Source organism: Phytophthora ramorum (assembly GCF_020800215.1).
Source record: "Phytophthora ramorum isolate Pr-102 chromosome Unknown Phyram_PR-102_s0003, whole genome shotgun sequence".
Classification (NCBI taxonomy): domain Eukaryota; phylum Oomycota; class Peronosporomycetes; order Peronosporales; family Peronosporaceae; genus Phytophthora; species Phytophthora ramorum.
This window is the reverse complement of record NW_027150649.1, coordinates 1,555,527-1,568,993: the sequence shown is the minus strand read 5'-3', so window position 1 is coordinate 1,568,993 and position 13,467 is coordinate 1,555,527. Positions and strand designations below refer to the sequence as shown.

At 50.5% G+C, this 13,467-nt stretch overlaps 4 protein-coding genes across 4 annotated transcripts; 3 read left to right on the top strand and 1 right to left on the bottom strand.

Annotated features, from left to right (window-relative positions):
- Positions 1-1,161: 1,161 nt before the first annotated feature.
- KRP23_3680 (uncharacterized protein) lies at positions 1,162-2,683 on the top strand (the record flags this gene model as incomplete). The annotated part of the gene is made up of 4 exons (XM_067888562.1): positions 1,162-1,659; positions 2,359-2,424; positions 2,513-2,580; positions 2,644-2,683. 4 exons carry the CDS (start codon positions 1,162-1,164, stop codon positions 2,681-2,683), a joined length of 672 nt encoding a protein of 223 aa, XP_067747793.1.
- Positions 2,684-3,465: 782 nt separating this feature from the next.
- KRP23_3679 (uncharacterized protein) lies at positions 3,466-5,107 on the top strand (the record flags this gene model as incomplete). The annotated part of the gene is made up of 4 exons (XM_067888561.1): positions 3,466-4,082; positions 4,536-4,845; positions 4,908-4,975; positions 5,089-5,107. 4 exons carry the CDS (start codon positions 3,466-3,468, stop codon positions 5,105-5,107), a joined length of 1,014 nt encoding a protein of 337 aa, XP_067747792.1.
- Positions 5,108-9,638: 4,531 nt separating this feature from the next.
- Positions 9,639-10,700, bottom strand: KRP23_3678 (N-acetyltransferase 9-like protein; the record flags this gene model as incomplete). Its single annotated transcript, XM_067888560.1, has 7 exons — positions 9,639-9,768; positions 9,842-9,920; positions 9,997-10,134; positions 10,203-10,283; positions 10,353-10,427; positions 10,500-10,584; positions 10,674-10,700. 7 exons carry the CDS (start codon positions 10,698-10,700, stop codon positions 9,639-9,641), a joined length of 615 nt encoding a protein of 204 aa, XP_067747791.1.
- A 133-nt stretch (positions 10,701-10,833) lies between these two features.
- On the top strand, positions 10,834-13,358 carry KRP23_3677 (EVI5-like protein; the record flags this gene model as incomplete). The annotated part of the gene is made up of 11 exons (XM_067888559.1): positions 10,834-10,908; positions 10,986-11,104; positions 11,174-11,255; positions 11,324-11,381; positions 11,445-11,504; positions 11,574-11,647; positions 11,725-11,891; positions 11,964-12,072; positions 12,127-12,270; positions 12,346-12,495; positions 12,567-13,358. The coding sequence occupies 11 exons, from the start codon at positions 10,834-10,836 to the stop codon at positions 13,356-13,358; spliced, it is 1,830 nt and encodes a 609-aa protein (XP_067747790.1).
- Between the last annotated feature and the right edge of the window lie 109 nt (positions 13,359-13,467).

Genomic DNA, 13,467 nt, shown 5'->3' with positions numbered 1-13,467 from the left:
TCGGTAGCAGCTAGAAAATGAAAATATAATAATTCGTACTAGATGCTCACCCCGTTCAAAGTTTAGGAGCGGTTTGTTCAGCCTAGACTGCTGCGTGCTACCATATCAATAGGTTTACAGGCTGTGGTACATACCTATTCTCATTTCCCATGACCAACCTCAAGGTATTGCCTGTAGGTGAGGTTCCCGGTGATTAGTACATGTGCAATTTTGCCTATACTGAACTGGTACATTCATGTACCGGTACAGTACAGTAATCCATGATTCCCGTCGTGGATGTAAACAATGGTGCCGGTACATGAGAATTCGATCCGATCTGATCTCGCAGACGACGTGAGAAGCAATCGCAGTGTCAAAGTTATCATAATAGTAAATGTGATGCGTGCAACTATAATATAGTGCTTTATTCGCACTGAGGGTACAATACCCAAGTTGGATGCTGCATCCAGTAAAGTCGACACAGCTCTTTGCTTTCGGTGGAGACGGGCTTTACAGGATGTGTCCGACGACGAACGGTGCGAATGAGCTTGCCATCGTGGCCATCCATAGCTTGTGAGTAACAGGTCAATTGAAGCAGCATTCGTCTTGGCGTGTATCCATACTCGCCTTTTATGCTACAGATCAGGCTGATCGGCAACGTCAGCTTCAGGATGGCAGGAGCTCAGAAGACTTTCCGACGCAATGCGCCTTCATTGGGGTCCAATTTTCGGCCAAATAGTCTAGATATTTACATGTACATGTAGTTTTCTTGGCGTCCGAAGTATGGCCGTACATTCACTGTGATACTGTAGTGTGTCCTTACAGTATCAAAATCGGATCACTCGACTTGTATTTGCCCATTGTTGAAACTAGATCACCTTGCCCCTTTTTCCTCGCTGGGTCACTCACACTGTTTGGGCCCTGCAGGATCAGAAGCAGGTTCGTTTGTTGAGTGTAATGGAGCTCTGCAGCCCGCGCCACGAAGACCCAGCGTCTCTCATTTCTCATTCGGAACACTTGATACCACTTCTTCGAAGCAGAGTTCGGCTGATCAAGATGGTTGCTTCCCGATTTCTTGCCACAGCAGCAACGGCGATAGTGGCTCTGACAAGCTTCGGCACTACCAAAGCAACAGCAGCGTTGCCGTCGATCAAACTCGGCTTCAATCTTCACCGTTCTGCAATGGCGATCTACGGTGCATCAACCTTCGATGTCTACATCAAGCCCATGCTCAATGGGAGCAACGTCTCATTTCAAGGCAAGGCCACCTTCGAGCAGGACGGTGTCGTCCACAGTTTCTACCTTATCGACGATTCAGCGTACCACCAAGTGGTCGACGGCTCGATCGACACCACAACGTGCCTGCCTGCAGACAGTATTCCGAGTGTGTCCGACATCGTGGAAGCTATCGCATCTGCAACCGCCATCTCCAGCGTCAACACGGACCAGGACATCTCTTGCACCAACGGAACGTGGCTCAGCACCACCTTTTCCGGCGAGTCGTATGTGCTCTGCACGGGGTCCGATATCAATGAGAACAACTTCACGGTGTATGGCGAGGATCTCAGCGTCACCTTCGAGTACTTGTCAGAGGACGTGACGATCACGAAGCCGAAGAGCGCCCCTATCGATTGCGAAGGCGCTCAAGACAACTCGGTGGAGCTATCTTCGCTGGGGCAGGTGTACGGCATTTCGCTGTCTGGGTCGCATCGTGCACTGAAGGAGGAAGCTGGGGCCGTACACCTTGCCAGTTCGACATGTGCTTGCCAAGGTACGCCTCGTCCGTGTCTGTTCTTCCACGGCATGGACGTTGCTGCGGACGGAGGTATCGTGAATGATTACTCGTTCTTCGGCGACATCAAGGAGCATGCGCCGTGCTGCTCTTCGTTTAACTTCGCTGTCCTCAATACGGAAGACTACGAATGGTACAACGACACTTTGCAGCAGAAGGCTTGCGATGCTGCGATGAACGTGAGCACGGGTAACCCGCACAGTGGCTCGACGGAGATCAACGAGCTGATTGTGGTTGCGCACTCGATGGGCAACAGCATGTTTGCGGGTGCCTTGGCGACTGGCAAGTGCTCCATTGGCAAGAATGTTGACTGGGTTGCTTTGAGCGGACCGATGAAGGGCAGCATGGGGTCCGATTTTATTCACGAGATTTGCGGCAGTAGCAGCGGATCAAACACGCTTCTTTCTAAGCTGGGGAGCCTTATCGGTCAGTGCCCAGGAACCACCACTCGTCGGTCCTTGGTCTACGATGGCGGCGAGTACTGCGATACCGAATGTACGCTACGGTACGCAGCCGCTCGTGCGATACACGCGAAGTATGTTACTGCTGGAATCTGTGGCACGACGTACAATGGTCTTCTCTCGAAGGAGTACGCGGGGCTGCTTGCAGGAGGCTTGGTCATTCCACACCATTCGTCCAAGAACGATGGCATTGTAAGTATTGCGAGCTCCTCATTTCGAAAGCGATAGTCGAGTTTTCTGCGCGTGTCAGCTCTAACTATTGGACTGTTGTTGTGGACAGGTGGAGTTCCAGAGCTGCGTCGGCGATTTGGACGCGTCGAAGTTCGACACCACGTATGCCAGCACCTGGTACGCGGCGAAACTGAATCACGCAGACACGACGTTCCACGACGGGGACGGACTGTTTAGCAGCGCCCAGAAGCCGTTGAAGTGGTTTGAGTGCTTGCTGTAAGACGAGCAAGCATCGAATATGATAGAATACAATTCACTAATGTAAGTGCATGATGAGATGAAGCCTGTATGATCTTCAGACGAGTTCATCGCCTGGTGTTGGATATTGAATTCTTGTTACACTGCATGTGAGTTTGCTCCTTACCCGTCTGCCTCGCAGTAGGAATCCATTGCAAATGCGCTGCAGCCCGGAAACGAAGCGAGTAGTAAACATTAAAACTCCGTGCTGCCGGATCCCAATGGTAAACACAAGCTGCAAGCGATCTGGTCGCAATGGCAGACTGCGGCGTCAACAAAAGGATACAAACGACCCAGTTATCAAAGGAAGCCCTTCAACTAGGCAAGACGGAGACTGCTCGTCGGCTAAACTCCGCACTGTAGCACTTGGTCATCGTGGCCATCCGAACGGGATCCGCGCGCTTCGTGAGTAACAGAGCGCAGCGTGCAGCTCCCACGGCAGACGCTTTGGACAAAGCGTGTCCATCTGTCAGTGGACCTTCCATATCATATATCATGTGTCACCTCAAGAGGGCAATTTTGACTGATTGCTTGTATAAAAAACAACCTGATAATTGATACCTCCTGCTCTTTGAAAGTTGAAGTGATCGCATTGAAGAGGACTTGGTGCCGGCGTCTGCTTCACGAATCGCGAATCACAGTGCCTGTAGCCCGTCCGTTATCAAGGCCTCCGCGTGCGGTATCAGCTCGCCAGGATGGCTTTCACCAGGATGCATCCACTCATTCTGCAACTTTCTCGGCGGAGCACAAGACTCGGTATCGCAAATGAAGGCAGCACGCGCTCTGGCAACGGTTGCGGCCGCACTCGTCGGCTTCGATGCAGTCGCTGCGACTTCCTCGCTGCCGTCGATCAAGCTCGGCTTCAGCATCCAGCGATCCACCATGGAAGTCTACGGCTCGTCCAGCTTCGACGTCTACGTCAAGCCTGTGCTCCACGGCAGCAACGTCACCTTCGACGGCAAAGTCACCTTCGAGCAGGACGGCACCACCCACAACTTGTACGTTGTTGACAGCGTGCCCTACCACCAAGTGATCAACAGCACGGCAGACTCCACGACGTGCCTTCCCACAGAGCTCTTCCCGAGTGTACCCGACATCGTGGAAGCTATCGCGTCCGCTACCGCAGTCTCCACCGTGAGCACGGACCAAGACATCTCCTGCAACAACGGGACGTGGCTCAGCGCCACCTTCGCGGGTGAGTCGTATGTGCTGTGTACGGGCGCCGATGCTGATAACGGAAACTTCACCGTGTACGGAGAAGACCTGAGCATCACGTTTGAGTACTTATCGGAGGATGTGACCATCACGAAGCCGACGAACGCTCCCAGCGACTGCACGGCTTTGTCGGAGGATTCTGTCGCGCTCTCTTCTGTGGGGCAGCTGTACGGCATTTCGGCGTCGAGTTCGCGCCGCGCACTGAAAGAGGAAGCTAGAGCTGTGCACCTTGCCAGTTCCTCGTGCACTTGCCAGGGTACGCCTCGACCGTGTCTGTTCTTCCATGGCATGGACGTTGAGGCGGACGGCGGCATTGTGGACAGCTACTCGTTCTTTGGCGACGTCAAGGAGCACGCGCCGTGCTGCTCGTCTTTCAGCTTCGCTATTTTGAATACCGTGGACTACGAATGGTACAACGATACACTGCAGGATAAAGCTTGTAACGCAGCCATGAACGTGAGCACTGGCACGACGGATAGCGGTTCGACGGAGATCAACGACCTGATTATCGTCGCGCACTCGATGGGCAACAACATGCTCGCAGGGGCATTGGCGACTGGCAAGTGCTCGATCGGCAGCAACGTAGACTGGGTGGACCTCAGCGGTCCCATGAAGGGCAGCATGGGCTCAGACTTTCTCCATGAAATTTGCGACGGCGGCAACGTGCTTCAAAACATTTTGTCGGAACTTGGTGGTCTGATCGGCCAGTGTCCAGGAACCACTACGCGCAAGTCACTTGTGTACGATGGTGGCGACTACTGCGATGACGAATGCTCGGCTCGTTACTCGGCCGCACGAGCCATTCACGAGAAGTACGTGACTGCTAGCATGTGTGGTACAACGTACTCGGGTCTACTTTCCAGCGAGTACTTGGGACTACTTGCGGGAGGCTTGCTCATTCCACACCACTCGTTTAAGAATGACGGCATTGTAAGTGTTGCTGCTTTTTGCTTTTTGGCGTATTCACACTAACAACTTTGTGGTGAACTCAGGTGGAATTTCAGAGCTGTATTGGAAACTTGGACTCCGCATCATTCGAGACCACGTATTCCACTACATGGTATGCTGCCGCCCTGAATCATGCCGACACGACGTTTCACAACGGCGAAGGTTTGTTTAGCAGCGCGAAAAAGCCTCTGAAGTGGTTCGAGTGTTTGCTGTGAGCGACAGCAGGCAACAGTGGGCTGGATAATTGCAGGAACCTCTGCTTTACATAATGATAAACGTGCAATGAACTGAGTGTTCCGAGCTACTCAGACGCAGTACAATGCCAGTTGCCGACCGATCCTGAAATCGAAGCGATAGTATTCCTGTTTCTCTGAGTTTGTAGACTGGTCACTCAATTCATAGCACTTTTGACAAAATTACACCGCTGAACATCTATTTGCTTTCATGAAGCCATTCAAATTGGAAAGTGAAGTCGATGCCTGTCGAACGCCAAAAGTTAGAGCCTAGACAACTAAATCTACTTCCTTTTTGATAAAAAGCAAACTACGTACCATAATGCTCCAGCTCGTACGTGAGAAGAAACATGCCCATAACGACAAGTTGTGCTTGCACCAAGTAGACCTGCGTTTCCAGCACGAACGCTAGCTGGTACAGAGGCGAAAATCCAAATTGACGTTGCAGAGATTTGTACACAAAAAGCAAGGAGCCTATCTCTAACAGTGCAAACACGAGAACATTCACTGGATCAAAGTGGCCAGCTCCACCAGGATAGTAAACGACATTCGGTAGGTGCTCAAGTACCGCCTTGTACGTCACGAAAATGAGAGGAACGACACACTCCACGTATTCCACCAAGATCACGTACTCGCAGTGGAATAGAAGCTGTAGACCCTGCAGAACCAACCTTTTAGCTTTCTCTCCCGATGCAGCAGCGCGATTCAGATCGGCATGGAACACCTGAACTTCTGAAAACGAACCATTGCCTCGTTCGTTGCTAAGCTTAGTTGGTAAGGGCTTCACTGCGTTTATCGATGTTATCATTGCATTTTGCACAAGCCGAGATGGCAACCATGATCGGCGGCGTTGCTTGTGAAGAGATTGCGCGGCGTGTATAGTTGAAGCTGAGTCACAGTCATAGAGATGTGATGCTTCCAGAACCTTTAGGAGTTCTGCTTGCTCGCTAGAAATTGCATGGGGAAAACAAGCTCGTAGTCGCGCACCCTCCAGTGAAGTTACGCGAAATGTTGTAGGATCTCGGGTCACTTCGAGGATCAGTGCCACCAGGCCGGAAGTCTGGCAAACATCAGCTAATCTTTTGTAAAAACGATCTGAAGGTGCGTGCTGGCCTCGAAACATCTTGAATACTACATGTGCGTTTGTGCGAATCTCTCGAACTTCAAGCACCAATTGGCCAATATCCGCTATAATGAAGACAACCGAGAGATAGATCGATCCCGTTGTGGACATGCACACTGAGATGAAGAGGGCACTGAAAAGGTCCACGACCATGGCGACAGTCTCAGGCATGAAGTCTTCCCACTCACGAGTGGATTGTACCACAAAGCGCTTCGCAGCAAATCTCCACAATGGTAGTACAATGACGACCAACACTCGGTACGCCGAAGGCATAAATTCGTACAGAACTTTGTAGAGTGGAAATACATTCATAAGCGTCATGCTAGCACCGAAGTAGTTTAGGAAGCGCCGAATGTTGCGGCGGTATGGCGATGTGCTCGCAAATTGTTTCCGGCCAAAGACCAACATCATCATCAATAGGACGTATAACCCCATGATGAATCCTCCAAGGTACCACATCATAGGTATCGGAAAGCCAATCAGTTTCGCTCCGCAGAGGCAAGTCCCCGCATAGCCAAAAGCTGCGCAGCCAGTTACCAACAACCTTTTCAATAACGTTGGGTTAAGATCCGGAACCAGGGTGACGAGCTGGCTGACGCCTGCAAAGGTCATTATGAAGGTTGTCAAGAACAAACGAATCCACAGAACCCAGTTCGCAGCCCAGCCGTCCGATGGTGGTCGTAGTGGCATGCACTCCAGCAATACAGCTGCTGAGAGTGCTGGTAGTGGTGTACAGACACAGACGAGAAAAACTCGGGTTTGCGATGCAGTTTTACAGTAGCGATCGAAACTTTCCAGGCGCTCAACTGAGTACGAGCCCTGGCGACCCACTTGAACTTCGTTCCATCTGTCCTCCAGCCGACTCCAGAGCTTTTGTGGTGATGACGCTGAGCTGCTTATCGTCGAAGAAGGCGATGTAACCTCATTGGATTGACTCATATCGGCTGCGTTGAGCCGATGAATACAATATTGTTCAGTTCACCGAAGCAAAATTCTCACGAAAATAGCAAGTACTGAAGTATGGGAGAACGTTGTTGGCGCTATTTCTGTGCTCTCTACTCAATCATAAGTGTGCCTTTGCAGTTCGATAACTTCAGGTGAGGCGATCATGCCAAAGTGTGTCACCTCGGATATTGCAATACCCAAAGAAAAAAGATCTCCACTGAATGCAGGAATGTTTCGGGCAGAACCGTCCGAAATGCCCCGAGATGGTCTTCATGATATCGCAAAACACAAATTCGTACTGCACACTGATATTAAGAAACAGAACTGCTGCAAAACCCCAAACCGAATCAATGCCACCATTAACCACGGTCGAAAAACCGGTCTTGATGTCGCACTCGACGCATCCAACGAGTACTATCTTCACAGTACTGCCCGTGTACATCAGAAATGGCGCTTGAGATGCAAACAAGATAGAGTGGGTTACTGGCAAAAGGCGTTGGATGCCGCACAATGGAAATGATTATTAAGTTTCATCCAAAGAGTCAGGAATGCTCACACGAAGTAGTCATCAACTAATCCGAAAGCTAGGATTCGACAGTGTTGTGCTCCAGCTACAATTGTTTCGCCGCTGCAAGGAACCGAGAAAGACTCGGTCGTTGTTTTCAGAAAACTTCTAGCGGCTGCATTCCTTTTTGTCAAGGCCGTACTCTTGCTTCGTCTGCGATTGTTGCGGTGTTCGGTTAATTCCCTTTTGGGACTTCATTGCCTCGAGCATTTTGCTGCTCCATGCCCACCTTTATTCGTATGAAATGGCAGCTGCCGTAAACCCGATTTTCCTCGCCAGTTTGAAAAAAAGCCTCAAACATTTGTGCTTGAGTGCGTTCGCAATTCGTTCTCGAGACGGCATATAGCACATGGAGCGCGTTGGACGTGTAAGTTTTCGTGGTTGCGTGTGATCCTTCACATAAACTTCCCTTTTGAATGTTTTAACAGCCGCAAATTTGCTCATCCCGCTTAGATCACACGTAGCATATTTGGAATAACGCCTAAACCGCTGGCCTTTTAAGGACCCAATCTTCTAATCTATGTGTGGATTCCACATTGATCCAAACCACCACAGTAACCATTGTGCGCATTATCCGTAGCCAACCAAAAAATTCCGATACGTTCAAGATGTATGTCGAGGACGTAAATTCCGCCGTCCATACAGCATGTAGCAAGATTAGGAGTATCGTCAATAGCTGGGATGTCCGAGATCTTTGAAGAAAAAGGCGTGAATACAACATGTGGACTTAACCGTTCGTACAATAAAGGCGTGGAATTGCTGGGTCTCGGTCGAGTTCCAGTGCTGTTTGCGCTGCCTCGGTAGGAATGTGCTGAAATCAGTTGTATTACAGCTGCCGTATTCGAAGTTTGTCGACATCATAAAAGTAATGAGCCGAGTATAAACAGAGAACGCAGGCACTGCGTACCCGTTGAGAAGTATCTTCTTCGAGCGGCAATTCATCTGCATAAATTGAGATAGCATTTGAGAATGCGTCAACCTGTAGCAACATATAGACTTACGTATCAGAGCCTTTGAAAACAGCCGAGCTGAAGTCCTCCCACACGAGGTATCCTACTGCACGTGAATCAACTCGTCTGTACAACATGCGAAGCTGTTTTTGCGTAAAGTACGAACCTGAATTTCCCACTCCAGGTCGTGTGCATTCAGCGCGTAAGAGCGTACAGCATCTCTGCGATAAACTCCAATTCATCAAGGTGACCATGCTTTTAAATGTGCCGTCATTTCGTCTTGATCTGACCATTTTACAATTTACTCAGCAGTGCACGCAACAACAAAAAATGAGCCACAATACGACAACACTTACCTAGTGCTGAGAGCGGCTTGGTAGGTGGTTGAACTGCCACTTGCTGCTGCTGGTTCAACAAGGCCTTGCGAAGACAGAATGACTCCCTCCATCTTTGACGGACTGTTTTCATAAGGGCTAATTGTTTATCTCGCTTATCTCGAGCAATCTCGCTTTCTCAAATCTTTGGGATGGCTGATCGTCTCAGCAGCATAGCAACTTGTAGCTTGCTGGGATCGCTGTGGAGCTATGGATGATATCTAAGGAAGCATTGAGGTTAGATGAGAACTTCAACAATGAACACCGCTATCTAAAAAAAACGTACCTCAGCCGGGAGGTAGAATGTCCTTCTGTCAAGTCTGCTGGTTTACCCTGAGTTCTGGGCAGATGATGGAGGCTGTGGCTTCATTGCAGTCCAAGGACGCAGAACGTCGCTTGAATACATGTTTGGTACTGACGCCGTTGCTAGTGCATCTGATTGGAAAAAGTTATGCGCCATAGTCATTGCGTACAAGTTGTGCTGCAAAGAATCGAGTTACTGTCACAGTTTTGATAGAGGCCAGCACTAGATCTCAGTCTTCACAGTAAGTTTAGCATTGCAGAGAGCATTTGCGGCTGCTATTTTCACTGAGGCGCATGGATGGCAGCAGACGTGAGGACCGCATCAACGAGCTCGGTGTGCTTGTCTTTGGTGACCAGCTCCATTTCTACCTGCTTGAACGCGGCCACGTAATTGTACTTCTCATAACCCAGCCTGCATGGTGAAAAATGTGCGAGAGCAGTTAGTCGCTTGCTCAAGAGCAAAACAGCACGACATGCAAACTTACTTTTCGAAGAGCTGCAATGAAGCACCGTTCGTCTCGATGATCTTGCAGACAAATCGGGTGACGTGGAGCTTCGACGTTGCTGTATACGGGGAAAAATGAAGAACACAAGACCTCGTTGGTCTCATAACTCAGCCATCCACGACACTGCTTCATACCGTAAGCCATCATGAGCTTCACTGCCTCCTCCGCAAATCCCTTGCGGCGATACTTCTCCTCGGCGATCATGATCTCCATCTCACACGCTTTGGGGTCGTCATAGTCGTTGAAGAACAAGTTCACGTCCCCCGCCATGCCTGCAACCACCCATTAGTCACATATCGCGTCTTCCACCATAAAATCTCCCACACAGCAACCAACTCACGGTCAACGGCACTCTCGTCGACGTACGAGGCGCCTGGTTTGCCGTCACCCTCGGACTTTTCCAGTACAATGAAAGTGCACTCTGCCAAAGGCATCAAAAGGGTAGAAACTGAGTCCACACAAAACTATCTTCGGCATTGACAGCTCGTACTCTCGGCATCTTCTCTCCACGACTTTTGCATCTCCAACTCCTCTTCGATCGACAGTGGCTCCGACGCCGTCATCTCTGCAGCAAAACAAAATCCATGAGAGATCCACAGAAAATAGGTTCACACTACTGCAAAATGGTCGCAATTACCTTGCAGCCACGGGTCCTTCATCCAGTTGTGGTACTTGGCCACATGCTGCGTCTCGTACGGCACCAGCGTCACCTGCTGCCCAGTCTGTAGACAATATAAACAACACCGAACAATACTCTTCATTAGCTTCCATTGCACAATAATATAGGTACTCGTCAATGCACTGGCCGTACAATCACAACACCCGCGTTCGCCTTCATGTTGACAAGTCTCACACTGCGGCCAGGAGCTAACTTAATAATGGTCCAATCATATTGTTTTTTACCTTGTATTCTAGAATGTAGATAATGATAGATTGTAGGATTAGCTAGAAGACGTGACAACCAGATCAGAATGAGTGGCCTCGCCGCGCTCGAGGTGCCGTTCACGGAGGTTCTGCTGATGTTACTACGCCACCAGTGGGTCGATGTAATGTGCCTCTCTCTCCACTTTCGACTGGTAGAATTTTCGCTGCGTACTGACGTCTATGGGCGCTGCAATCTGAGGTGAACGATGTGGAGGCCGTTGCTGGAGTGAACAGGAGCTTGCGATCCGTCGTGGAGACTCGCAAGCTGCGACGTCTAGCGGTGCGTGCCAGCGGATTCCCCAAAGCTTCAAGATTCAGGTACGAGGTCCTTATAAACGCAAGTGGGGGATGGTTGGTTCAAGCTCACAGGTGTCCATGACGTTGAAGCTACTGGCTGCGAGCTGGGGACGTGTCAACGCTCATGAAGGAGATTCCAGAGGGGGCGAGCAGCCAGGATTTGTTCCTCAAGGTGGGGAGACTGTTGAGCTTTGTAGGAGGGCGGGGGCTCATGACGTGCTGTGCTGTGCTGTGCTGCAGCTGACGGGTATGGAGAGGTTGGAGGACGAGGCATCGCTTGAGAGCACAGGCGTAGAAGGTGGGGATTGTGCTGGAGACAGGAGAGATAGAGGAGAGAGTAATGGGCGATTGGTGATTGCAGGAGAGATCGAGCGCGATGTAGAGCGAACTTTCCCAGCGAACCCCTTTTTTTCGGACCAAGGTGAGAGCTGTGGTCGAGGCATCAAGCTTCTGCTGGCGTTCCTCTTGAATTGACAGTGCTGTTTCGTAGGCGACGGTAGACGGATGCTTAGCAATGTGCTGAAGGCGGTCGCTCATCATGCAGACGACATTGGCTACTGCCAGGTGCGTAGCTGGACGGTGACTGCAAGTAGAGCCGACCAGCTAACGACAAAGATGGCGCTGCGTGCGTTGCTTATCAGGGGATGAACTACGTCGTCGCTGCACTGCTGCTTGTGATAAAAGATGCAAAAGATACTGCTGACGTGGGAATCGATGGACTCTCCCTGCAAGAAGCGGTGTTTTGGCTAACGCTGTCTTTGATTCGGCGCAAGGGGATGGCAGATTTGTGGAAGCGCAAAATGCCAGGGTGCGTTTTATCTGGTATTTGGAGCTGAGACTACGTGAGCTAATTGCTATTTTGTATGTGGTGATGGTGCAGACTTTCCCAATGTATTTACCTATTTCAGCAGCTGCTTAAGCTCCACTTTTACGATCTATCAGCGCACCTCCGACAAATTGGGTTGCACTCTAATATCCTAGCCACGCAGGTAAGAACACTGGGAATACGGGTTTATTCGAATCTTTGACATTTCGATGTGCAGTGGTTTGTGACGCTATTTGCTCGAGTGCTTACACTTCCTACACTTGTTCGAGTGTGGGATCTCTTCTTTATGGACGGGTGGAAAGCGGTATATCGAGTCGCGCTCGCCATTACAGCAGAATTGCGACCAAAGCTTCTCATGATGGTATGGTGACGCTGCAGCAAACAGTCACCTACGTTTTCTGATTGCGCTCTATCGTTTTGGTTTACCGCAAAACAGGATTTGGAGCAGTGCAGCGAGTTTTTCCGCAAGAACCCAAAGTTGGGCTTGGAAGAGGTATTTGGTCCAGGAATACTGCTGGAGAGTGCACTGGAGTACAAAGTGACGCGCTCAAGCCTGCAGCAACTGGAGGAAGAGCGACATCTCGAGGTAAGAAAGTCTTGGCCAGTCTTCTGTCAGGACAGATTGGTAAGCTGGTTGTGTATTTCACGCTTTGTTAGTACTTGCGTCTTCGACTACAGCAAACTCCACTATCCGAAGAGCATCGTATGCTGTTTCCTGCCCTCGAGCGTGAAGGCGATGCTGCTGCACAGCGAAAGGCTCTGGAGCTGATCCGTTCAAAGCTGAAGCGTTTCGACTCGGACGTCGCGAGTGACACAATTATTCTTCAGCAGAAAATCGAGGCAGCTGAGCGCGCGCAGGCCCAGGCGATGTCAGTTCGCTATGCCATTGCGTACGAGCTGTCCGAGGCTGCGATTGAGCTGAATGAGCGTGTCGAGGTGAAAAACCGACTGCGCTCGAAGTTCCGCAAGCTCATGTCAGTCGCGATTGCAGCAGCTTCTTCGTCGTCGTCTTCTTCAGCAAGGTCTTCTGCGTCAGTCCTTCCGAGCTGGGTCCATCCGTTCGACTTCATCAACGAGCGAATGGCCAGTTGCTTTGAGCGTCTGCCTCTGATTTCCAGCTTTACCGACAGCGGGTACATCGACACCGACGACGAAGAAGACGAAGAGGTACAACGGAACTTGGTGCATCTCAATGCGCTGGTGCCTGAGATGGCGGCAGAATTGCGTCTCCTGCAGCGCTCGGTGGCCTACAACGAGCGCTTTCTGCGTCCACTGCTACAGCGGACGAGTCGCCTTCAGCGTGACGCGCAGCTTGCTCGTGTTGAAGTGGAGGAGACACAGCAGTTCAAAGACCGATTGGCAGACCAATTGCTGCAGATTATGCTGGCCAGCGAGAAGCTCAAGAACGAGCGGATGCAGCAGCTCTTTGCTGAGGTCGATCGTAGCTGATAGCACGAAGGACGCTGCGTACGTGATAAACGTTGGAAGTATCTACTGTATTACTACCGATGTGGAAGCAGACACGCACTAGAGTAAAAGGCGAAAGACCTCACAAGCT